Source organism: Podarcis liolepis (assembly GCF_965112155.1).
Source record: "Podarcis liolepis genome assembly, chromosome: 16".
NCBI classification, from domain to species: domain Eukaryota; kingdom Metazoa; phylum Chordata; class Lepidosauria; order Squamata; family Lacertidae; genus Podarcis; species Podarcis liolepis.
The window spans coordinates 11,240,297-11,264,767 of record NC_139567.1 but is presented as its reverse complement, the minus strand read 5'-3'; the positions used below and the strand labels follow the sequence as shown (position 1 = coordinate 11,264,767).

Sequence of the window (24,471 nt, the reverse complement as noted above, 5' to 3'; positions counted from 1 at the left end):
CAGAACATGTGAGGCACTGCTGCCATCCCGGCTTCCTAGCACAGCAGGTCACTGTCGCTCAGCAAGTCATGGCGGTAGTGTTGGACTGGTTCCGCCAAACTGCACCAAGCACCCCATGCCTCACACCTCTCCTCTCCCTCTTGGTAAGTGGTAGCGACCCGTTATGTTGGAAAGCCAGGAGGAGTGCCCAACCCATATGCCTCACCAGTCACTACTGAATAAATACTTCTTTACTTCTACTTCTTCTCCTTCTTCTCCTTCTCCTTCTCCTCCTCCTCCTCCTCCTCCTCCTCCTCCTTCTTCTTCATCTTCTTCCTCTTGTAGCTATCACTTGTAGCCGAGTAAGATTGTCTTCCATAAACACGGTTTTAACAATGAGTCCGTAAGTGACTGAGGAGGCCAATTCTGGATCCACACATCCTTCCACAGTGGGGACATGGGTTTCCGGGCGGGAGTTGATCACGGTGTGGATTTGCCAAGCGTGCCTTCCTCTTAGCACGTTTCTTCCTGAATATAGATATAGATGGACCTCAGTCCCATGGCCAGCATCCTGCTCTCACAGTGACCAACCAGGTGTCTTTGGGAAGCCTGAGAGCAGAAGCTGAGCACAACAGCACTTTTTCCCACCGGTGAATCCAGGAAATGGCAGTCGGAAGCTTAGCGCCTCTGACAGTGGAACAGTTGTCACATACTAAAGCAAACCAGACCTACTTATAATCCTCCACATCAAATGCCACCCGTGAGTTTTATCTCATAGCCTATCAGGGATTCAATCAATCTATTGATCTTACTACCTTCTTTGGCCTTCGGAAACAGAGGCAGCTGTCAAGCATGTGACAGACCACAAGACATGACTGGCAGCATTTGGCTTGGTGTAGGCTTAGCTTAAAGGCAGAGAGCATGTCAGAAAGAACGACTGATGTGAGTTCTCATACATCCACAGACTGAGATCTGGGGATCTGGATTTTGAAATCCTTACATTTTGATTTTTGTAGTTTTTGACATTTGTAGTTTCGACTGATGTGCACATTTTTGAAAGCAGTGTCTCCTAACGTAATGCTTTTTGTATGTTAGTCCCACTGATGTCTATGTTTTTATGCAAACTTTCCCCCTAATACATGCATTGGTTGATAGGACAACTGCATTGCAAAATTCAGACTTTGAAGGAAGGTTGTGTTTGGGTTTCCTTGTTGATTCAGAAAGCACAGATTTGATAAATTCAGGTTCAAATGTGAACTGGATCAAATTTCTCCCCATCCCTACCCCTTATTTTAAAATGTTTAAAACATCACTCACTTGATCCATGTGGCATTTTGGCACAAAGCAAAACATCTCACTCCATTGCATCTTGGCCTGTTGAAAACAATAACTTTAAGAAGATCCTGGCTGCTGGATCAGACCAAAAGTCCCCCTTGTTCTCACGGGGGGGCAACCAAATGCCTATAGGAAGCCCCCGGGCAGGATTCTGTGTGTCACGCCTGCCTGCTGCTTCTGGATCAGCCAAAGATAACATAGTCCCAAGCAGCCTATATTCAGCTGCTGCAAAAGTTGGGAAGGAAGAGGAGTCGAGCAATTTGCACAATGGCACCAATTTTCTCTATGTCTAGAACTCACGGAATATGTTCATATTCTACAATAAATGGTAGAGTTCCTCTAGAGGGAAAGCTCAGCCATGCTTTGCATTTTCCCTCCTATTTGCCAACATTATTGGCTAGAGGGAAACTGACCACTATGTGGAAGCAATACATGCTTTCATACTTAGGGCTATAGCTGCCACCTAGTGCCCAAGAGAGAAAATATATTCCGATTTGCTAGACAACCAACGACCAACATACATGCATATGCCAACCCACAATCTCATAAGGAGTTTTGGGGCATAATAGCCTTTTTGTAGATGTATCCTACTGGCTTGGGCTTCTTTGACTGGTTCAGGCCTCTTCATTCTCATGTGTTATTCAGCCCCACCCCCTCCCTTGTGGATCAGTATTCCTTCTGTTTCTTCTCCAATGATGGACTGAAGCTGGAATTGCCCACTTCCCTTCATTTCACTCATTTGTGTGTTTCCTACAAGACTCTGTTCCCACATCTCATTGAGAACTAGAAACATGCAGGGACCTTTTCTGGATTCTACACCAGAAAGCTTGATTTTGAGCTATAGAATGATTCATGTCGGTTCATGTTTCTAAACCTTGGATGTCACCCCTTTTGCAAGGTCTGTGTTATGTAAACAAAGCAATGCACAACATAGAATCTAATGGCCGTGTTCGTCTAGTATATGTGTTAATCACTGGGTAAGAAAGGAAGCAGGTGACATATATATGCAACCCAACAAGTAATATCACCCTCAGCACTTTGAGAATAAAGAGCTTCAGCCCTAACTTTTAAATTTGGCTCATTAAATTCTGCTTCATTAAGTTAAGCTAAGGGTGATACACATGTATTTGGGGTAAACCTGGTTTATACTGGGTTGCAGTTACAAAGCTGTAAGTAAATAGAAAGCTGAACTGATTACAAATAAAATATGTTAGTAAGTCAAGGGGGGGAGCAGTTGAGTAGAGTTACAATTATTAATGCTGAGAGTGTCCCTCCTTATATTACAACCTGGGATGGGTCAGCCAGTGTGATTCATTAGCAATGAGATGTCTCCATCTAAGCTACTCAGAGTAGGCCCACTGAAATTATTGGTCCCCAGTTAGTTTTGTCTATTAATTTCAGTGTGTCTACTTTGAGTAGAACTGGCACCAGCTATAATCCACTAGGCAGGATTCAATGGCATTGTTGCATGCTCTGCTCTCTCAGTAGGACTATCTGCTCTGGAGGGTTGGGAGAACCCCTAGAACAGGTTTAGGGAATGTGCGGGAGGAAGGGGGGAATCCCATTGCGCAAGCAGACCTTGTCCCCCATGTCTGTACCCCACTTTGTTCTACGTTGATTTCCACCCAACATGTTTGCAATTTACAGTGCAATGCCCTCCTTTACACAATGCATAATGGCACCATTAATATTATAATAAAAGGTAAAGGACCCCTGGACAGTTGAGTCCAGTGCAAGGCGACTATGGGGTTGCAGCACTCATCTCGCTTTCAGGCTGAGGGAGCCGGCGTTCGTCCACAGACAGCTTCCCAGTCATGTGGCCAGCATGACTAAACCGCTTCTGGCACATGGAGAACCATGACGAGTGCCAGAGAGCATGGAAACTCCATTTACCTTCCTGCTGCTTTGGTACCTATTTATCTACTTGCACTAGTATGCTTTCGAACTGCTAGGTTGGCAGGAGCAGGGACAGAGCAAGGGGAGCTCACTTCGTCACTGGGAATCAAACCACCAACCTTCCAATCGGCAAGCCCAAGAGGCTCAGTGGTTTAGACCACAGATAGTTCTTTAGAAAAGGATAGGTCTATTATATCATTTATTTCTTTAATTAGTTATTTTTATATTTTACTTATGTGATTTATTTATATCCTGTCCTTCACCTAAGGACCTCAAGGCAAAATGCATGGTCCCCATCTTCCTGCTTCCATTTTATTCTCACAACAGCCCTGCGATGAGGCTGAGAGAGAGAGAGAGAGAGAGAGAGAGAGTGACAGGCTCAAGTTCACCTTTGTGATCAAATGAGCATTTGAACCCAGGTCTCCCTGGTCCTGGTGCAATACTCATTATGCACTAAAGCACCCATTGTCCCTAGTCATTGGCGATGTGACCAAGACTGGTGGGAGTTGGAGCCCAACAACTTCTGGTGAGGTCCAGGTTCCTAGCTCCTTCTTTAGATGCTGGGGACATTGGACAAGGGGGACAGTTATCCCGCCCACGAGCCTCCGAAAGGCATCTGTCTGGCAACTGCTGGAAACAGATCACTGGAGTGGATCTTACATCTGATCTTACACAGCTGGGCACATCCTTTTTTATATATGTTTTGAGACGAGTTCTAGGAGAAGCCTGGAAAGCCATGCTGGGATCTTGGGAGCCTGTAAAATGATACAAGGCAGGAAAATACAACACGGCAAGCAATCTTGCATGGAATACGAGAGGTGGGCTGAATGTGTATCTTATCGCCCTTTCTGTGACTCATTGTTGTAAATGTGCCATAGCCTATAGGATGCTGCCTTGAGGAGCATGTTGTTGTTGTTTTTTCCCATCATCCGTTCACAACAGTTGGCTCCAACTGCAAAAGAATTAAAAGGCATTTGGCAGATTTTCCAGAGCACTATTTTACACAGCAATTAATACAGATTTATGCAATTAGCACTGTTAGAAAGAGACTCTGGGGCATTCCAGGCTTCTTGTCCCAATTATCCCTGAAGCTTTGGGGGAGAGGGGGGTCGTTAGGATGCAGTTTTTAATCTAAATGTTTTTCACATTCTGTTTGGGGGTGTGGGGGTGTGGGGGTGTTCATTTAGCCATCAGTTCAATGGGCTGCGTTTCACGGCACGCGGCAACCATTTCTCATAGGTGTAGCCCAAGGGATGGCAGAAGATAGATCTACTGGCAGATCCCCTGGGTGATCCACAACAGTAGATCCACAACAGTGTCCGACCCCTTATTGTTTAACAACTGCAACAACAAAATGATTCCCCACCACTGAAATGGGGAGGGGAGAGGCGAGCAGAAATGGATTTTGTATGTGGAAGAGCTGTGAACTCAATAATAATAATAATTTTTATTATTTATATCCCGCCCATCTGGCTGGAATTCCCCAGCCACTCTGGGTGGCTTACAGCATATATAAAAACATTTTTAAAAATCAAACATTTAAAAAAAAAACCAGAATATCTTATGCAGACTATAATTAAGCTAATAAATCAACAGAAGATCATATCATAACCATAATAATCAATATACAGTTGTACCCGAATTAAAATAACCACCAACCCCAACTAAACATTTATTTTTATTTTTATTTTTATTTTTCAGTTTTATACATTTCAATAATTTTACAACTGTTTTAACATTTCAAAACTCGACTTCCTTCCCCCTCTTTCTGCAGTTCCTTAATTTTTTTCCTGCGGTTCCATATTTTTTATATTTTCTGCATGTTCCAAATTAACTTAATTTACTCATTTATTCATCTGCTTTAAATATATATTCTTATAAAACTGCTGGTTATTACAGTAATCCTGCCAATGTTCTTATCTTGCGCAGGGGCCATGCTAATCTTCTCTGTATTGTTACAATTTTAGTATTTGTGCTGCTGAAGCGAGCCCAACCCCAACTAAACATTTAATCAACCCCAAACCAACAAAAACAAAACAGAGGAACCAAAATTAAAACCGTTTTAAACATTTTAAAACATTTTACCCAGCTGCCCCAACCCAAGAGTGGTTCCAGCAATGTCCCTCTGGCCACCAAGGAGTCTCTTTTAGCTGTTCAAGGTGAGTCTGGGCCCCGCCCCCTAGGCCAGGTGGAAATGGGCCATGCAGCAGGAAGCAGTCTTCCTCAGGGAAGTTTTAAATGTTTGATATTTTATCACATCATTATTATTATTATTAGTAGTAGTAGTAGTAGTAGTAGTAGTAGTAGTAATATTCTGCTGGGAGCCGCCCAGAGTGGCTGGGGAAACCCAGCCAGATGGGCAGGGTATAAATAATAATAATAATAATAATAATAATAATAATAATAATACAGTGGTACCTCAGGTTACATACGCTTCAGGTTACATAGTCTTCAGGTTACAGACTCCGCTAACCCAGAAATAGTACCTCGGGTTAAAAACTTTGCTTCAGGATGAGAACAGAAATCATGCGGTGGCAGTGGCAGTGGGAGGCCCCATTAGCTAAAGTGGTACCTCAGGTTAAGAACAGTTTCAGGTTAAGAACCGACCTCCAGAACTAATTAAGTACTTAACCTGAAGTACCATAATAATAATAATAATAATAATAATAATAATAATAATAATTGTTGTTGTTGTTGTTGTTACAACAACACTCACGGCAGCAGCAATGTCCCTCCAGCCTCCCTCAGTCCCGTTCTGGTCCTTACAACAGATTGAAGGAGAAGGTGCCTCTCAACCGTGTTCAACAGCTGTTCAAAGGCAACCTGGTCTTTCATTCCAAGAGTGGGCCTTTTGCACCCAGCTCCACTTAGGGATCTCAAGGTTCTAGTTGAAAAAACAACAAGCCTGGAGTCTGCCCTCCCTTGCTCTCATCTTCCTGTTTTGCTAGACAGGTGGCCCAAAGGGACATTTACAGAAAAACACTTTGCATGGTAATGTGTGACTGTAAAAAAGCTCACAAATGCAACATTCCATGAAAGCCAAACAGGATTGTTTTCAGGCCTAACTGGTAGCAGTCTCCAGGGGCATAGGAAGGGGGGGTTCATTCCACCCCGGGTGCCACCCTGACGGGGGTGACAAATCAGCCAGCAGCACTCACCGTGGGGCCTGCAGTGTGCACGAGCCACGCGTCTCGGCGCCTGCAGGCTCGTGCGCTGTCTGTGGGGCGGCTGAGGCCCCACAGTGCGCCCCATCCCTAAGAGCACCATGTACCCCATCCCATCCCTCCTTAAGGGCGCCACACGGCACTCATAGGGATGGGATGGGGCATTTGGCGCCCATAGAGACGGGGAGCACGGCACCCATAGGGAAGGCATGGGCCATGCTGCCCCTATGGGCAGTTCGCCCTGCCCCTGGGCACACCGCCCCCAGGTGCCCGAGAGGCTTCCTCCGCCGTTGGCAGTCTCACCATGTTACCAAATGTGGAAGGGCTTCAGCTTTAGAAGATCCCATGTTCAATTCTGGCATCTCCAGGCAAAGTTGTGAAAAGATTCCTGCCTGGAGCCCTAGAGAGCCACTGCCAGTCAGTGTAACCAATACTACTAATACAGTGTAAAGGTAAAGGTAAAGGGACTCCTGACCATTAGGTCCAGTCGTGGCCGACTCTGGGGTTGCGGTGCTCATCTCGCTTTATTGGCCGAGGGAGCCGGCGTACAGCTTCCGGGTCATGTGGCCAGCATGACTAAGCCGCTTCTGGCGAACCAGAGCAGCGCACGGAAACGCCGTTTACCTTCCCACCGGAGCGGTACCTATTTATCTACTTGCACTGTGCTTTCAAACTGCTAGGTTGGCAGTTGGCAGGGACCGAGCAATGGGAGCTCACCCCGTCACGGGGATTCGAATCACCGACCTCCTAATCAGCAAATCCTAGGCTCTGTGGTTTAGACCACAGTGCCACCCGCGTCTTTTACTTACTTTGAGCTAAAATACCTATAGCTCCTCCTCATCCCCACCTCCAAGGGAGAAGGTCTGCGAGAGGTTCTCTATTTGGGATCTCTCCATGATTGAGAGTTTGACCTTGGGCAACTCCGAACTGATTCCGCCTGCCAAATCAATGGAAACTGATTGACAGCCCTGATTTGCCGGCTGTGCAATTTAATTAATTAATGGGAAAGGTGCTTTGAAAACAGAAGGATTTATTGCAAGTGTCCTCCCTGCAGCCTGAAGGAACAAATTGCAGCACCATCGAGGGGAGAAGAGCAAACCTCTTCCTAGGCGGGACAGCTCTGCTTGCGTTTGTAGAGGTCTTGCATGTGCGTGTGGGAATCTAAGAAGGCACCCAAGCTCAGAGATATTGCTCAAGTGCCACTGATGTGTCGGGCAACTTCCCTCTCATTCGGCAGCAGGAGGTGTCCCTTGGGACTGGTAGGGTGGGAAGCAAGAGACCCTCATGGCCAATGCCAGACAGAGCTAACTAAGTCTAGTTTGTCCCCACCCTCCTCCCTTCTGAGTTCAACAAGAGCAACATTCAGGGCCCACCTGCACTATATATTTAAAGCAGTACCACACCACAGCCATTGATTCCCCCAGAGAAGCCTGGGAACTGTAGTTTATTAAGCATGCAGACCCACAACTCCCAAAGTGGTTCAAAAACCAAGCCTTCTGGCCAGGGAACTTTGGGGTCCTTAAAGACCTACACTGGCTCCCAGTACGTTTCCGAGCACAATTCAAAGTGTTGGTGCTGATCTTTAAAGCCCTAAATGGCCTTGGCCCAGTATACCTGAAGGAGCGTCTCCACCCCCATCATTCAGCCTGGACACTGAGGTCCAGCTCCGAGGGCCTTCTGGTGGTTCCCTCACTGCAAGAAGCAAGGCTACAGGGAAACAGACAGAGGGCCTTCTTGGTAGTGGCGCCCGCCCTGTGGAACACCCTCCCATCAGATGCCAAGGAAATAAACAACTATCTGACGTTTAGAAGACATCTGAAGGCAGCCCTGTTTAGGGAAGTTTTTAATGACTGATGTTTTAATGTATTTTTAATCTTTTGTGGGAAGCAGCCTAGAGTGGCTAGGGAAACCCAGCCAGATTTGGGGGGGGGGTATAAGTAATAAATTATTATTGTTATTATTTGGGGATTGTAGCTCTCTGAGGAGAATAGGGGTCTCTTTACACTCTCAGCATGCTTAACAAACTACACTTCCCAGGTGAGGATCATACCTACTGGCAGGGCTGGCGTTTCCTCTTTCGCTGCTGCTGCTGCCGCCACGATACCTGCCGCCGCCACCTGCTCTGCTGCCACTGCATGCCCTGGCAGGTGGCACCAAATTCTAACCAGATCACCCTGCTTATAACATGACTCAAAAGAAACCAACACCAAAAACGTTTTATTTAAAAACAATAAAAGGTTAAAAATGTACAGTAAAGGCAAATCAAAAATTATTTCACAGCCACAAGAAAGCCCCGCTTTGGGCAATACCCCAGTGAAACCTAATGAAGGAGCTACCATCAGATTGTTTCCTTGGAAAACTTTTTCCTGTTAAGCTACATTTGGCATTTTGTACTATTTCTTAAATTCCGCCGTTCTCAGCTTCCAGTCCTTGAGTTTAGTTTACTATGACAATAGCTCGAAATCACTCTCTGCAATGCCTTAAAATGTCCAATGAGCACTTTCCCCCTCTGCTTAGATAGAAATAACCCATCAGGTAACCATCTTGGGAAAGCAAAATTGCTCCAATATCACTTGCTATAGATTTTAGCTTAGAAGTTGTAGCTCCTCGCGAGGGCTTTAAATCCAGAGCAGCTTTTATTAAACGAGAGCCTCTTTATAAGCCAGTGTGTTGTACGAGTCGCTTACTGAAAATGGCATCTGAGCTAAAAAATAAAAAGGGAAAGTCCAAGGCCAGGCAGGTGGCTTTGAATAAAAGTGGGGTCTCGCTGCTTAAGGTTATTCATACCTGAATCCTTACACCAGGGGTGGTGAAGCTGTGCCCTGCAGATGTCCTCCTTGGCCACAGAGTTGGCTACCCTAGCTATGCACCCATTTCCAACACAGATGTCTACATCTTGTGCAGTAGCACCTGGTGCCCCGTGGCACTGGTGGGGTCGAAAGCAGGGAGGGCAACAGTAGGTGGATATCCTATCCCAACTTGTCTTTGCAAGTTCAACAAAATCAGCAGAATAAAAAAATTCCTTCCAGTAGCACCTTAAAGACCAACTAAGTTAGTTCTTGGTATGAGCTTTCGTGTGCATGCACACTTCTTCAGATACACAGAGAAAGTGTTGCATAGTTTTCTTGCATATTCAGTGGGATACGTGGATTGTAGAGGGTTCTTAATTCTAAGACCCTTGGGTATAATGTCCAGGTTCTTGCATTTAGTAAGAAAGAAGATATCAGTCTGTACCTGTGCAAGTTTCTTGGTGAGGTTGATGGACTTCCATTTCATGCGGCTCAATGTGGTGCCTTCCATGGTTCCAGTTACAGATAGGTAGCCGTGTTGGTCTGCCATAGTCAAAATAAAAAAATTCCTTCCAGTAGCACCTTAAAGACCAACTAAGTTAGTTCTTGGTATGAGCTTTCGTGTGCATGCACACTTCTTCAGATACACAGCAGAGTTAACATTCCACTTTTTCCTAAACACACGCACAGCAGATAGCTTGCTCAGACTCCTTAGAGTCTCTGTAAATATTTCCTGGTATTTTCCCTGTTTAATCCCTCTTAAAATAAGACGCTACACAGTCTTCTGTAAAGCATAAAACGTTTACTCACAAGTAATCATCTGTTCACACAAAGGTTCCCAGAAGGCAGACTTAAAAGGTTAGAACTTAGTTTAAATGTGGTGACTATCTCCTTATGGGAGAAAGCCCCCCTTTCCTTCTCTTGGCCTGGAGCCAAGGGGGCATCTTAGTAGTGCTGTTGTTAAGATGGCATCGATAGAGACAAGAGAGACAAGTTGGTCGCCAACCTGTCGTTCTGGTTCTTTCTACTTCAGGAGAGGCCACGCCCATCTCAAGTTACACATAGGAAGTTTTGTCTCAGTCCTGGAAAGCAGGAAGTTCCGGCTAGAGGATAAGATAACCTTCATGTCTACTCTAGCCATGTTGTGTTTGACTGCACCTGATTCTTACATCCCACAGTGAGCTGGCTAGTGGCAGACTGAGGCTGGTGGGGATCCGTTCTGGAGCCCAGCCGCTAGCTGAAAAGGACTCAGGGCAAAGCACCACGTCTGCGCACGCGCACCGAGTGGTTTGTGCTTCTGCGCATGCGCAAAATGTGATTTAGTGCTTCTGCGCATGCCGCAAGCAGCAAACCCGGAAGTAACCCGTTCCGGTACTTCTGGGTTTGCAGTGCCCCATTCTCCCTGATGTATCAGCCTCCGCTGATCCTGTTGGATGGGAGAAGAATTCACAGAACTCAGATTCAAAAGCAGACTCAGATCAGATCATGTTGAGAATCTGCAGTCCAGCAGATTCCAACGAAGGTGGTCCCAGGGTCCCAGAATTACCTCCATCCTTTTAACTGTTTCTTTTCTTTTTAAAAAAGTTCCAATGTGCATCATCCATCTAGCGCAGGGATCCTCATCTCTGTGCACTTTGAAATCCTAGTCGCCCTGGGAGCAACAGGACTTGATCATCATCATCATTTTTAATTTGTATACCTTTCCATCTTACAATACTCAAGGCGGTTTACAAGCTGAAGAAACAAAAAATGTACATCTTATAACAATCTGATTCGATACAAAAATGTGATAATAAAACATAACTTTAAAATGGGCAACCTCCATCAAAAAAGTAACATTCAACAATCATTAGAATAGTATAAAATAATAATATCAACATATAAAAGTTAAACAGAAACCCACTCAACAGTTACAATAATATCTAAACTATAATCAATAAAACAACAGCAAGCCGCAGTACAGTGGTGCCTCGTAAGACGAAAATAATCCGTTCCACGAGTCTCTTCGTCTAGCGGTTTTTTCGTCTTGCGAAGCAACCCTATTAGCGGCTTAGCAGCTTAGCGCTATTAGCGGTTTAGCGGATTAGCGGCTATTAAAGGCTTAGCGGCTTAGCGGCTAAAAGGCTATTAGTGGCTTAGCGGCTTAGAAAAGGGGGGGCGGGAAAAATCAGAACACTCGCAAGACGTTTTCGTCTTGTGAAGCAAGCCCATAGGGAAATTTGTCTTGCAAAGCAGCTCAAAAACGGAAAACCCTTTCATCTAGCGGGTTTTCCGTCTTGCGAGGCATTCGTCTTGCGGGGCACCGCTGTATATAAAACAATACAATACACATTTAGATGCAGAGGGCAGAGCAAGGCAGGTGGAAGGAGGCCTTGCCTGATGGAGTCTCTCCCCTCACTTGATGACGTTCCATTGCTCTTAGAGGATCATGGCTGATCCTTGTTTATACGTAGAGCCAGCCATGATTCTTCCATACGATTTCCTCTGAGAGTGACAGAAGCACATGGCGGCATCGGTCTTTTAAAGAAGAATTGGAGAGAGAGATGCACATTACACACAGGTCTTGCACTCCAAACACGGTGCCCCCTCAGGAAATTGTTTCCTCGGCGAACATTTGCATAACGAGTCAACGATTTCTATTGATTCCTATGGGGGAATTTCTAATGCGTTCCTGACCATGGCATCTTGACCCTGAATTGACAAAAAAGAACCTGGGAAAGCCCCCTGAATCCTTGCAAAAGGCAAACTAAGAAGGAAAAAAATGCTCTCATTTGTCCAGTCTCTTCCCCTTTCTCCTACTCACCTTCCCTCCCATCATGGTTTCTGGTGAAACGGCAGTGTGAACCAGCAAAACACAAAAAGTAAGGCTTATTTAAGGCTGCTTATTCGTTTACAGTACTACACACAGGTCCAGCTCTTCGTATATCTGAATCTGTGGTGTGAATAGTGAGGTTTGGTTACTAATTCTTCACATTTGGATAAGTGAATTTTCTATCATGAGCATTTGGATAGTGGGACCTTCATGTAGTTAAGAGGACAGAGGCAATCCGGCAACCACTGGACCTCCTATTTGTTTATTTTAACTTCACAGTTTTGTGCAGATTTTAAAAGACTTTTACCTTTAAAATCTGCATTGCATCTGGATGGGATGAAATTACTTCTGTCCCCATGTAGAACTGGGACTGCCTGGGAGTCATTGGGTCCATCTATACTTACTCTCCAGTGTTATGTAGAGTAAATAGTACCATCAACTTGACTTTTTGAACATGGTCACAGAAACGCAATTGGAATAGCACTGTGTGTTTTACACACATAGCGCTTAAAACTTAGAAACACGAATGGCAGCAAAAACCAAAATCTGTTGTGATTCAGAAGCTTTTGTGGTGATAAGCTGTAAATCAAGGTTCTGCTTGCTATACAGCAAGCAAAATTGGAATTAAGGGTTCATCTACCATCACTAAGCTAGGTTGCTGCTGCCCTCTGCTGCTTAAACAGTAGAACAAACCTGTTTAAAGAAAAACATTTGAAAAATCTGAAAAAGTACCTGGCATTTATATGTAAGGATGGAGGAGAAATTTGATTCAGTTCACTTTTAACTGATTTGCAGCTTCCAAAATGATACAAGAATCAAAACACAGCCAGCCTTTGAAATTCTCTGAATATTGCAACCCCAAAATGTTCACAGAATTAATATACTGACATAAAGTGTGTGTAAAAATACATGTATTTGTGAAAATAAGTTACAAACACACACTAAGTTAGGGGAAATTAATTTGCAGAAATTTGCCTCCAAAATTGCATGCATACATACATACGTACGTGTGTGTGTGTGTGTGTGTGTGTGTGAGAGAGAGAGAGAGAGAGAGAGGAGAAATTTGCAGTAAAATGCTAGCGAATTTTCATGAGGACTTTCAATTTTTAAAAAAATTGCAAACTGATGTGGAAATGTGAAGGGGTGAGCTTAAGACTGGAAAACGGGGAGAAACAGAAAATTGTCAGATTTTCCCATCCCCATTTACAGACACAGAATTTCTGGAGCGTCCAAAGTATTTCATATACTTACTCGTAGGGACATAAGAGGGACGCGGGTGGCGCTGTGGGTTAAAGCACAGAGCCTAGGACTTGGCGATCAGAAGGTCAGCGGTTCAAATCCCTGTGAAGGGGTGAGCTCCCATTGCTCAGTCCCTGCTCCTGCCAACCTAGCAGTTCGAAAGCACATCAAAGTTCAAGTAGATAAATAGGTACCACTGCAGTGGGAAGGTAAACAGCGTTTCCGTGCACTGCTCTTAGTTATGCTGGCCGCATGACCCAGAAGCTGTACGCTGGCTCCCTCGGCCAATAAAGCGAGATGAGCGCCACAACCCCAGAGTTGGCCACGACTGGACCTAATGGTCAAGGGTCCCTTTACCTTTAAGGACATAAGAAGAGCCTGTCAGCTGGATCCGACCAAGGGCCCATTGAGTCCAACATCCTCTTTCCCACAGTGAGCTGCTATGGGAAGCCCCCAAGTGGGACACGAGGGCAATGGGCCTCTCCCTACTCTTGTTCCCCAGGCAACTAGTATTCAGAACCATGCTGCCTTTGATACGGGAGGTAATATATAGCCATTGCGACCAGTTGCCATTGACAGCCTTATTGTCCATGAATAATCCTTATCCTTTCGATAATCCCTTTGAAACAACCCTCTAAGATAGTAATACTAATTCCACATATTGCAGATGAGAGCCTGAAGCTCAGAGATAAGCATTGTGCAAACATTATCCTGAATGCATGCGGAGAGGCAGTCAGAGTGTGCTAGCTGGCCCATGCTCTAACCATTTCCAGCGTAATGTCCGAAAGAGCCTGTGGACATACAAGCCTTATCCTATGACCACTCATCCCTCCAGCACAGTTTCAGACAGGGCCTCTCCCATCCCCACCTGGAGATGCTGGGAGTTGAACCTAGGATCTTCAGCATGCAAGGCAGATGCCCTAGCCTTGAGCTGTGGTCCTTCTCCAAAGGCACGGTTGGAGAGCCTTTGAGAAACAGCATCCCCACTTGGCTATTTCAGAAATCGATGCAAGTGTGGGGATAGGGTGGGTCCAGCAGACACAAGTGGGCCCAATCCAGCTCCACCATCTATGTATGCTCCGAGGAACGCTGCTTCAGAGATAGGGAACATGGCATCCTCCAGATGTTGCTGGACTACAGCTCCCATCATCCCTGACCATTGGCTGAGGCTGATAGGAGTTGGAGTCCAGCAACATCTCAGAGGCATAATATTGGCTGCTTCTGCTGTGGCTCCATGGTTGAGATGAGACTTGAAGCTGTGACATTTCATTTCTTTGTTGTTGTTGTTGTTGTATATAATTGTTATTGAATTTTCTGCTTCACAATTTAACATCCTTAAAATACCAATGACTTCCCCTCTTCTCTTTCCATGGTTCATTTTGCATATCATAAATCCCTGCATATTTTACAAAAACTAAGCCATTATTGCATCCATCAAAACTTATTTACACTTATCGTAATGCTGCCAACGTTTTCAAGTGTACACAATTCCCCCCCCCCCATATATTCAGTAAATGTTTTCCAATCTTCTCTAAACATATGTTCTTCTTGTTCTCTTACTCTATGTGTTAAGTCTGCAAGCTGCACATATTCTGTCAGCCTAAGTTGCCATTCTTCTTTAGCTGGGACCTCGCTGGTTTTCCATTTTTGGGATAACAAAACACAGGCCACAGTAGTGGCATACATAAATAGCCTTTCTTTTTCCTTCACTGATTATCTCCTGCTTTTTCTCCCCAAGAGAAACCCAAAGTGGCTAAGAGCAAAGCAGAAAATAACTCAGTTAACATGAAGAGCATCTTTCTAAACATTAGGCCAGTCAAAGCCATATTCATGTTGAATGTAGAATACATTAAATCCATAATGAACTAAGGCAAAAAACAAGGGTCTTCCATTAGGCCTTGATCTCTCCAGGTCCCCGTGCTTGGCCTAATTTGTGCAGTGATGGGAGCTGCTTCTCTATGAGTGGCCCCATGGCACTGAAGAGTGCATCTGGCTAGCCCTCCCTGATCCCCCAAATGCTACAGTTCCTGGGGTGCCCATATTGGCACATAGGCCACATTGCCCAGGGCAAGGATGGGGAAACTGTGGCCCTCCAACTTCCATTTCTGTTGACCATTGGTGGTGCTGGATGGGGCAGTTGGGAGCTGAGTCCAGCAATATCTGGTGCTCCTCATCCCTAAGGTAGTGGAAGGACCGTTGGCTCCCTGCTGGAGCTCATGCTTTGCATGCAGAACGTCCCAGGTTGCAGGACAAGGAGCGCTTCCACTTGAAACAATGCCACAAGGACAGTGAGTGGGAGAACCATTCTGAAAACAAGCCATGCGAGCTGAGCACATATCCGCGGCAGTTCAGATCTCCGCAGAGAGGACGAGCTCTGGATAATCCCTGCAGTGGCATGTGGTGTAACAATACCGTTATCTCTCTCTCTCTCTCTCTCTTCTTTTTCAGCACCCTTACCCGACAGAGGACGAGAAAAGGCAGATAGCAGCACAGACTAACCTCACGCTTTTGCAAGTCAACAACTGGTGAGTGAATTATCGACCTCCTCTTTGGAAATTGAAGAAGAAAGGTTGGTTTCTTCACCAATGATGCCATTCTCTGACCTACCGTCTTATCCTCTCGTCTTAAGTTGTTGTTGTTGTTCGCAGGTCAAAGCAGAGCAGGGCCATAGCTGTAGAAAGTTCTGGCCTCTCAGGGATATTCCAGGCTTCCAGTTTCCTTTCCTTTTTTTATATAAAAAAAGTAAGCCTCTTGCCCAGAGATCGCCAATATGGTTCCTTCCAGATGCTGGAACTCCCATCAGCCCCACCCAGCTTGACTAGTGAGAATAGGGAACTATTATGGGAAATGTAGTCCAATAATATCTGGAGGAGACTGTGTTGGCTGTCCTTGCTCTAACCCTTTGACTTGTGGGGAGATATGCAAAACTATGCAGCCAGTATTCTATCCGATAGATAGAATTGTTAGAAAATGAGAAAATGATATTTCCCCAGGGTTCCAGGCAATGAATGCAAAGTCACCAGGACAATGGTTAAGTACATTCGTATATTGTTTTGCAACTGGGATCCGTTCTGGATCCCAGCTGCTACCTGAAAAGGACTCAGGGCAAAGCACCGCGTCTGCGCATGCGCACTGAGTGGTTTGTGCTTCTGCGCATGTGCAAGCAGCAAACCCGGAAGTAACCCGTTCCAGTACTTCTGGGTTTGCCGCGGACATTCGCCGGAATGGACACTGGACGAGGCAGATGTTCACGGAGGTATTACTGTATTAGGCTTATTTGTGTTTGCAATTTTTTGTAAATGATTTTATTAACATTGAATACAATTAAACATGTTTATAAACACTTTAGGTTCCTGTGCAGAGTCTCTGGAAGTTCCTCAGTTATTCCCCGCCTCCCTCCTCCTCCCCTGTGGCTATAGGCCTGTAGAAGAAGTTTGGGCTGAAGGAGGTTTCATGTTTTTTAGAAAAATTAAAACCTGGGTCTGAAATGGACAAGGCTACCCATCATTTTTTGAGCAAGCAGACGCCCATCCTGCCTTGACCGTCACCTCTGGTCCTTCTGTAGTTAAGACATTCTTTGTCAAGATTCGCCCACATGGTCCTGGGGAACTTTCAGGCAGAACTGCGTGTGACGAAGCACATTTGAGGTTTCCAACCACATGTTTCTTTTCCCCTTTTGAGTAGTATGCTTATGTGAGGCAGGAGGACATTTGAAGGAGACGATCAGTGAGGAACCCTCTTCCAGCAAATACCGTATTTTTTGCTCTATAAGACTCACTTTTTCCCTCCTAAAAAAGTAAGGGGAGATGTGTGTGCGTCTTATGGAGCGAATGCAGGCTGCGCAGCTATCCCAGAAGCCAGAACAGTAAGAGGGATCGCTGCTTTCGCTGTGCAGCGATCCCTCTTGCTGTTCTGGCTTCTGGGATTCAGAATATATTTTTTTCTTGTTTTCCTCCTCCAAAAACTAGGTGCGTCTTGTGGTCTGGTGCGACTTATAGAGTGAAAAATATGGTAAATGCCTAGAAATAAACTGCATAGACAAAAGTATCTGCCAATTTCAGTTTTTCAGTTTTCCTGTCTTAATTTCAGTTTGCCCATTTCTGCACCAGTCTGCAAATCTTTTCTAAAACACACACACACACACACACACACACACACACACACACAAAAACACACCCTTGCACATTTCTCCTAACACGCACATTTTGGTACACATTTCTGCCTAATGTATGCCTTTTTGCAAGGCACGTCCCTTAATGTAAGGCATTTGTGTATAATATCTTCATTCATATACACGCGTGTGCTCGTGTGTAAGAGAGAGAGGGAGTTATACTTTTATGCAGGTTTTCAGGGTTTGCTAAATTCCAGCTCTCACCACATGAGGGCCCATTCCGAAAAGAAGTCCAGGCCAAAATAACAAGAAAATGTCACTTTGCAGAAGTGGAGCTAGATCCCAGATATGTTTATACGTACATGCACCAAAGTTTTTTAATCTCACGTAGGTGGTAAAAAATGACCAGATGGGCAGCCTTCCTTTCAATGGGAATTTTTCCAGGTCAAAAATAAACATGAGGATCAGGCCTTAATTGCATTGAGATGGGCTGAGAAGGCTTAAATAATCAATTTCTGGCAACACGCATGCACAACACTAGGAGGAGGGAGAAATTCGATTTTATTTGCACTTTAATGAGAAACTACCTAACTCACACTTCTCAAAACAATGTGAGGACCAAAACACAGTCCTCCTTCAAAAGTCACACTCCTCTGAATTTTGCAGTGCAATTCTCTAGCCAAGTAATGTGTACAAAAAGGCATAAACAAGAGTAAAGTAAGCATAAAAACACATATACAGTGGTGCCCCGCAAGACGAAATTAATTCGTTCCGCAAGTTTTGTCGTCTAGCGAATTTTTCGTCTTGCGAATCACGAAATCCCATAGGAATGCATTGAAAATCAATTAATGCATTCCTATGGTCAAAAAAAGGCCAAACAAAGCCAAATTTGGTACAACAACAGTTTATTAACTGCTCTTTAAAGTCACACATACTGTAAAGAGCAGTTCAAAAATTGAAGGGAAAATAAATTAACTTTATAAACAAAACATGTCTTTGTTTTTAGACAAAGGAAACAAAGTCGCGAGACGTTTTCGTCTTGCGAAACAAGCCCATAGGGAAATTCGTCTTGCGAGGCAAATCAAAAACGGAAAAACCTTTCGTCTAGCGAGTTTTTTGTCTTGCGAGGCATTCGTCTTGCGAGGTACCACTGTATTAGTGAAAGTAACATACAAAAATGCATTATATTAGGGAGGATTGCATTGCAAAAACGTGTAAATTAGGCAAGATTTCATTCAAAAATGTGTATATTAAGGAGAAATGTTCTATAAAATGCTAATGAAGGACTTGTATAAAAAAAACAGAAAAACAATTGAAAGCTGCAGTGGAAATGCGGAAAACTTAACTTAAGATTGAGGAGAGAAACTGAAAGTGGCAGATTCACCCATCCCTACTTGGGAGAAAGCCTCATTGAACTCAGTGGGTTTACTTCTGAGCAAGCATGCATAGGACTGCAGTGTAAAACAGTGGTGGGCAGCAGGTAGCTTGGGATCCCCTGATAGATCTTTGGGTGATTTGCAGTAGATCAACAAGCTTTTCTGATTTTTTTGGCTTTCTAACAATAGTAGCTTCTAAAAGGCTCCCCCCCCTACCTTAAATTAAGGGGCTAAGAAACATAGAATGTGGGGGAGGGGAGTCAGATTTTTTTCCTGGGTTGAGCAGGTACTCAGAAGTAGCCTGCCCTGCTTTTTTGAAATGTGAGAGACTATTTTGTACCTGGTTCCAATTTGTGAACCTCGTGGTTCTAGTAAAACAAATGAATTAAGTAAATTGCACAAGCGTGAGGTCTGCCTCAGCCCTGCTGTAAAAGACTTGGGCTTCGTTTGTTTGTTTGTTTGCATTAATATATTTTGTATTTCATGTTAGATAATTTACAAATGAAACCCTTTTTTTTCTTCTGTGAAAGCAGAAATGCACCTCAAGATGGTGTGAATCTACTTTCAGCGCCTGCATATTTTTTATAATAATAATATTAATAATATTTTTTTATTTATACCCCGCCTTTCCCGGTTCAAAAACCGGGCTCAGGGCGGCTAACAACAAATTTAAACCACTTAATTATAAAAGCAGCATAAAATACAGTATAAAAACATGAATAACAATAAAATTCAAAAATCAGTTTAGGGGAAATAAGCATTAGATAATCCCCAGGGCTAGCTGGCTGAATTGGTCCTACTTGGGCCAGCGAGTAGACCAAGGGAGAATTAGCTGTGGGGTCTCAGAGCGGGTGATCTTCATAAAAGGAGAGGGGAAGGGAAGGGAAGGGAAGGGAAGGGAAGGGAAGGGAAGGGAAATAAAAGATCAGGCTGAATTCAAATTAAAGGCCAGGTGGAATAGCTCTGTCTTACAGGCCCTGCAGAAGGAAGTTAAATCCTGCAGGGCCCTAGTCTCCTGGGAAAGAGCATTCCACCAGGTCAGAGCCATCACTGAAAAGACCCTGGCCCTGCTGGAGGATAGTCTGACTTCCTTAGGGCCCAGGACCTCTGAACTATGGTTGTTCATGGGCCTTAAGGTCCTCTGAGGGGCAGACCAGGAGAGGTCCTTTTCCTTTTTACCTATATGAAGTAAGGCAATCTCACAAGTAACCTTGTCCCAAGTTGTACAAGAAATAGAAGTGTAGAAGTCTTGTTTTTTAAAAAAAAAAATGATGCCACTTGACATGCGGATAGTCCAAATACGTAAATAAATGCATCCATTCATTCTGGTTTTTCCCCTTCTCGTGGGAAGGTTTATCAACGCCCGGCGACGTATCCTGCAGCCCATGCTTGATGCAAGCAACCCAGATCCTGCCCCAAAAGCCAAGAAGATCAAATCCCAGCACCGGCCTACGCAGAGATTTTGGCCCAACTCCATTGCGGCTGGAGTACTGCAGCAACAAGGAGGCAACCCCGGTACTAACCCTGATGGTAAGAATTTGATGTGTGGCTGCAACCCTCAGTTGGCTTTTTGATTCTGTTGACCAGGCATAGGCAACCTTGGCCCTCCAGATGTTTTGGGACTACAACTCCCATGATCCATAGCGAACAGGACCAGTGGTCAGGGATGATGGGAATTGTAGTCCCAAAACCATCTACAGGGCTGAGGTTGCCTATACCTGCTGTTGACTCTGAGCATTTCAAAGGTGAACTACTTAGATATATTATATAAGGTTTCTCTGCCTCTGACGTTTTTCGAATCGGATCCATGCAACACTCTGATTTTGCACTTTCCCTCTTTGCCCACGCTTCATTTCCTGCTGTTCCGATAATTTGAAGCTAGCGTTTAAAGCTCTAAACAACTTAGATCCCAAATTTCTGAAAGACCACCCCCTTCGCTACAGAGCCTCTTGGATGTGAAGATGAACAGAGACCCTCCCCTGCCCCAAGACCATGTACAGGGCATGGCTGTTATGCGCTTTATATGGGGCTTCCCTTGGGTCTGGTCTGGAAGCTCCAGCTAGTTCAGAATGCCAACAGATGGCAGCATGAGACAGCTTTACTTGGCTGCCTGTATAGTACCAGGCCAGACCCAAGGTTCTTGTGTTGATATTCACAGCCCTGAACAACTTGGGTCCAGGATACCTTAAGAACTGCCTGAGACCTTATGTTCCAGCTTAATCACTAAGATCACCCAGAGGAGCACTGTAAGTTATCCCCTGAGTTACAGAGGCCCAATTTGCCTCAACTAGAAGCCAAGAGTCAACAGTCCCATGCTGGTGGAACACTCTTCCAGCAGAGATTTGGTAGGCGTCCTCACTTTTGACATTCTGGAGTCTCTTAAAGACCTTCTTATGCAGCTGTTGATTTTTTATTTTGATTACAATGCTACCTCCGATTGCAGACAGGATCCATCCCGGAGCTCTGGTTGGATCCCAAGGTTTCTGCAACAGGAGGGACCACTTCTGTGCATGTGCGTGCAGCAACAGACTGCTTCTACACATGCGCGTGGTGTGGTAGATCACTTCTGCGCATGCGTGCACGGTGAAACACTTCCAGGTTTGCTGCTTTCGCAACCCGAAGTTTACCTTACCCAAGGGTAACATAAGCCAAGGTGCTACTGTATATGCATTTTTCAAATGGTGTTTTATGTTTTAACACTGATATTATATGGCAGTATGGAAATCTTTCATAAATAAATAACAGGACTGAAGAAAGCCTATTTCCTTCAGCATGGGCGACAGTTCGCCTCAATTTTATCCTCAAACAATTCAGTGAGGTCAGTTTAATGCACTGCCCCGGTGGTGGTACCATAAGCAGAGCTTTTGCCCATGCGCCATATCAGCTGTTTGCTTTTCCGTTCTAGGCTCTATAAACATGGACAACCTGCAATCCCTCTCCTCTGATAACGCCACCATTGCTATGCAGCAGGCCATGATGGCAGCAGCTCACGATGACTCACTTGACGGGACAGAAGATGAGGAGGACGACGAGATGGAAGAGGAGGAGGAGGAGGAAGAGGAAGAGGAGGAGCTGGAGGAGGAGACCGAGGAACTCCAGACAACAAATGTTAGCGACCTTGGCTTGGAGCACAGTGACTCGCTTGAGTAAAGGACCCTGATCAGTGGTGAAGCATACGCCTCCTGAGAAACCTGGCTGCTTGCCTAAATCATTGGCCTGAGAAGAGAGCCTGAACTTTCACGTACAAGCCCTGCACCCCTTTAAAGAGATCATTCAACGACAATGCCCTTACTCCGAGTCCGGCTCACCTGCTTTCAGTTGCAGGAGCAGACACGAATGATGCACATTTAAGAGACCTGCCGAATGTGCAAAGTGATTATTTAAGTGAAGGAGACACGTTTACAAGGCACATATTGTGGCCAGTTCATTTCTTCTTTTTTCCCCTTTGTTTTTGATAATAACAACAAAAAGTGTTTTTAGGGTAAGCTGTTTTCTGTACGACTGAATGTTTTATGGATGTTCTAATGCAAAGCCTTTTGGTGACATGCAATTGAGAGGCAAGTCTGTTTTCATTTTCACGGCTTTTATGAGAGATTTATAGATGCAAAGAGAGAGAGAGAGAGAAGAGATTGATGGTTTTTACAAAAAGAAACTAAAAGACTGTAATGATTATAAATATCTAGATTAGAAAAAAAAACAAGTTTGCAAATTTGCAAAAAACAACAACAACCACACGACTGGACGTTGAGCGAGAGTTTAATGCTGGACCCAGGTAGATTCCTGGTTAGTTCTGAAGAAGTGGATATCAAGTCTTCAGGATTTCAGTGCGCCAGATCCCAAGGCATGTGGAGAGAGCCACATTGTGGTTAATTTGAGAAATGGATACCACACTGCCATCTGAACCATTTGGGAAGGGGAAATGAAAGGTTTTAGCCCTCTGAATGGAAATGTCATAATAGTAACATGCCTGGTTTGATTCCCTGCTTACAGGATGCAAAGTCAACAACCCCCACCCCCACCCCCAAAAGAGAATGCCCCTGAATAATTATGTTAATTGTTTAGAGGATCATAAATTGAGATGTAACCATTACGGCTTATTTCATTGGTTGAATATGAGCAGGCTCAGATTTCCAAACGTTTACAGGTTCACTGGCCAAGCAAAAAGTGGCTTGGAGAATTCACAGGTTTCTGAGCAAAGAAGAGGTTTTCTGGAGCTTAGTGGAACTGCTCTCCAGATGGTGAGATAAATGCCCCTTTCACAATCTCATTTCCCTGGAACTCGTCACCTGTCACCTTTTACCACCTGTGTCTCTGCCACCTCCAGAACCTCCAAATGAAAAGGTCTCCCAGGCACAACATCCAGCTGGATGCATTTTATACATTCAGGATCAGGATAAGATGAAAAATAGCTTCCCCCCATTGACCACCATCACTCACGGCCTTTGGGCAGACTTTTCTTTAAATCCCTCCACACGAGGCACACAGTAGCTCACAAAAGTGGATTGTCCTGTATTTTCCATCCTGCTGCAGTAATCTTTTTTTTTTAAAGCCATTTGGCACCCGGGGAAGAGGGGATCCACCACACATGAACAGCTCGCCTTGTGGTGGCAGAGCTTTAAAGCAGCAGAGTTGATATAAGCACTAACCGTAAGAATGCCTTGTTGGTCTCCGAAGCTGTTTTTTTGCCGCTTAAAACTCATGAGTGTGGCCCGTAAGTCAATAAACAGCCGTTTTTAATTCCAACAAGCGTTCCTAGAAATGCAGCTGTTAAGTTTGCCTAAATCTGGTGGAGTTCGCCATCAAGCAGCACATACCCACTTCAGCCTAAACACATGCAAAGCACATGCATGCAAGCTCCTCAAATAGCAGGTACAGCAAAGGAATTTGCGCATGGAGCCAGCCCCTGCGATACTTCCGCCACAGAGAGACATATAGCAGATTGCACTTTTCTCCTAGGGAGCGTAGACACTCCCAAACCAGAAGGTGGTGCGTCTGATCATTCAATGAGCATGACATTTGAACATGCAGTTCAGGGGGGGAGTGCGCAACTCGTAGCCAAGGAGGCTTTGCATTTTGAGATTCGTGCATGCAGTACTGTTGCACCAGTCCTGGGTCAGAGCATTCCATCACACTCATTGGCAGTGAGGTCAAAAGGAGGCAAGGGTGGAGCACAGGCTGGTTTCTCCATGAAAGGAGGAAATGTGGTCAGTGTACATCCAGTGCATACCCAATATCCTGCACCACCAATCCTAAACTCTTTCTCAGAAGTAAGCCCCACATACTTAGCTCAGTGAGACTTTCTCCCTGGCAAATGCATGCACTGTAACTTCTAATGCCGCATTGGGCAGAAATAATCAGAATGCTTAATGGAACAGCATGTGCAACGTGACTTCTGCAGGCACCAATGCAAATCAACCTCAACCAGGGGGAAGCCAATGTTGCTTCAGGCTACAGCTCCCATAATTCCTGGCCATTGGCCATGCTGGTTGTGGCTGATGGGAGTTGAAGTCTCCCTGCAACCCAGACCAATCAGAAAGGCTAGAAACCTCAGGATGGCTACTAAAGAACTGTACGTTGGCTCCAACCACGTAGGGGGCTGGTCAGTGTTGGGTCCAGGTTTGGGGGAGCCCTTGGGCAATGTTATTTCAACGGGCCCCCTACCACGTTGAAAATGATAATCTAGGAGGGGCGAATTTCTCAGAATCGAAAATTAACTTTTGCACTCAGTCTTTCCATTCACTTCCCAGAACTAAATGGAAGAGAAGAGAAG

The 24,471-nt window shown here is 44.8% G+C and overlaps 1 protein-coding gene across 7 annotated transcripts in view; it reads left to right on the top strand.

Moving 5' to 3' along the window:
- Positions 1-22,717, top strand: part of PKNOX2 (PBX/knotted 1 homeobox 2) — a 416,847-nt gene extending 394,130 nt beyond the window's left edge. For all 7 annotated transcript variants that reach the window (XM_083480587.1, XM_083480583.1, XM_083480589.1 and 4 more), the window contains 3 exons: positions 15,663-15,739; positions 20,053-20,231; positions 21,607-22,717. In XM_083480587.1, the coding sequence (XP_083336713.1) occupies positions 15,663-15,739; positions 20,053-20,231; positions 21,607-21,851 (501 nt within the window). In that variant the 3' untranslated portion in view covers positions 21,852-22,717. The remainder of the gene's footprint in view (positions 1-15,662; positions 15,740-20,052; positions 20,232-21,606) is intronic.
- The last annotated feature ends 1,754 nt before the right edge of the window (positions 22,718-24,471 follow it).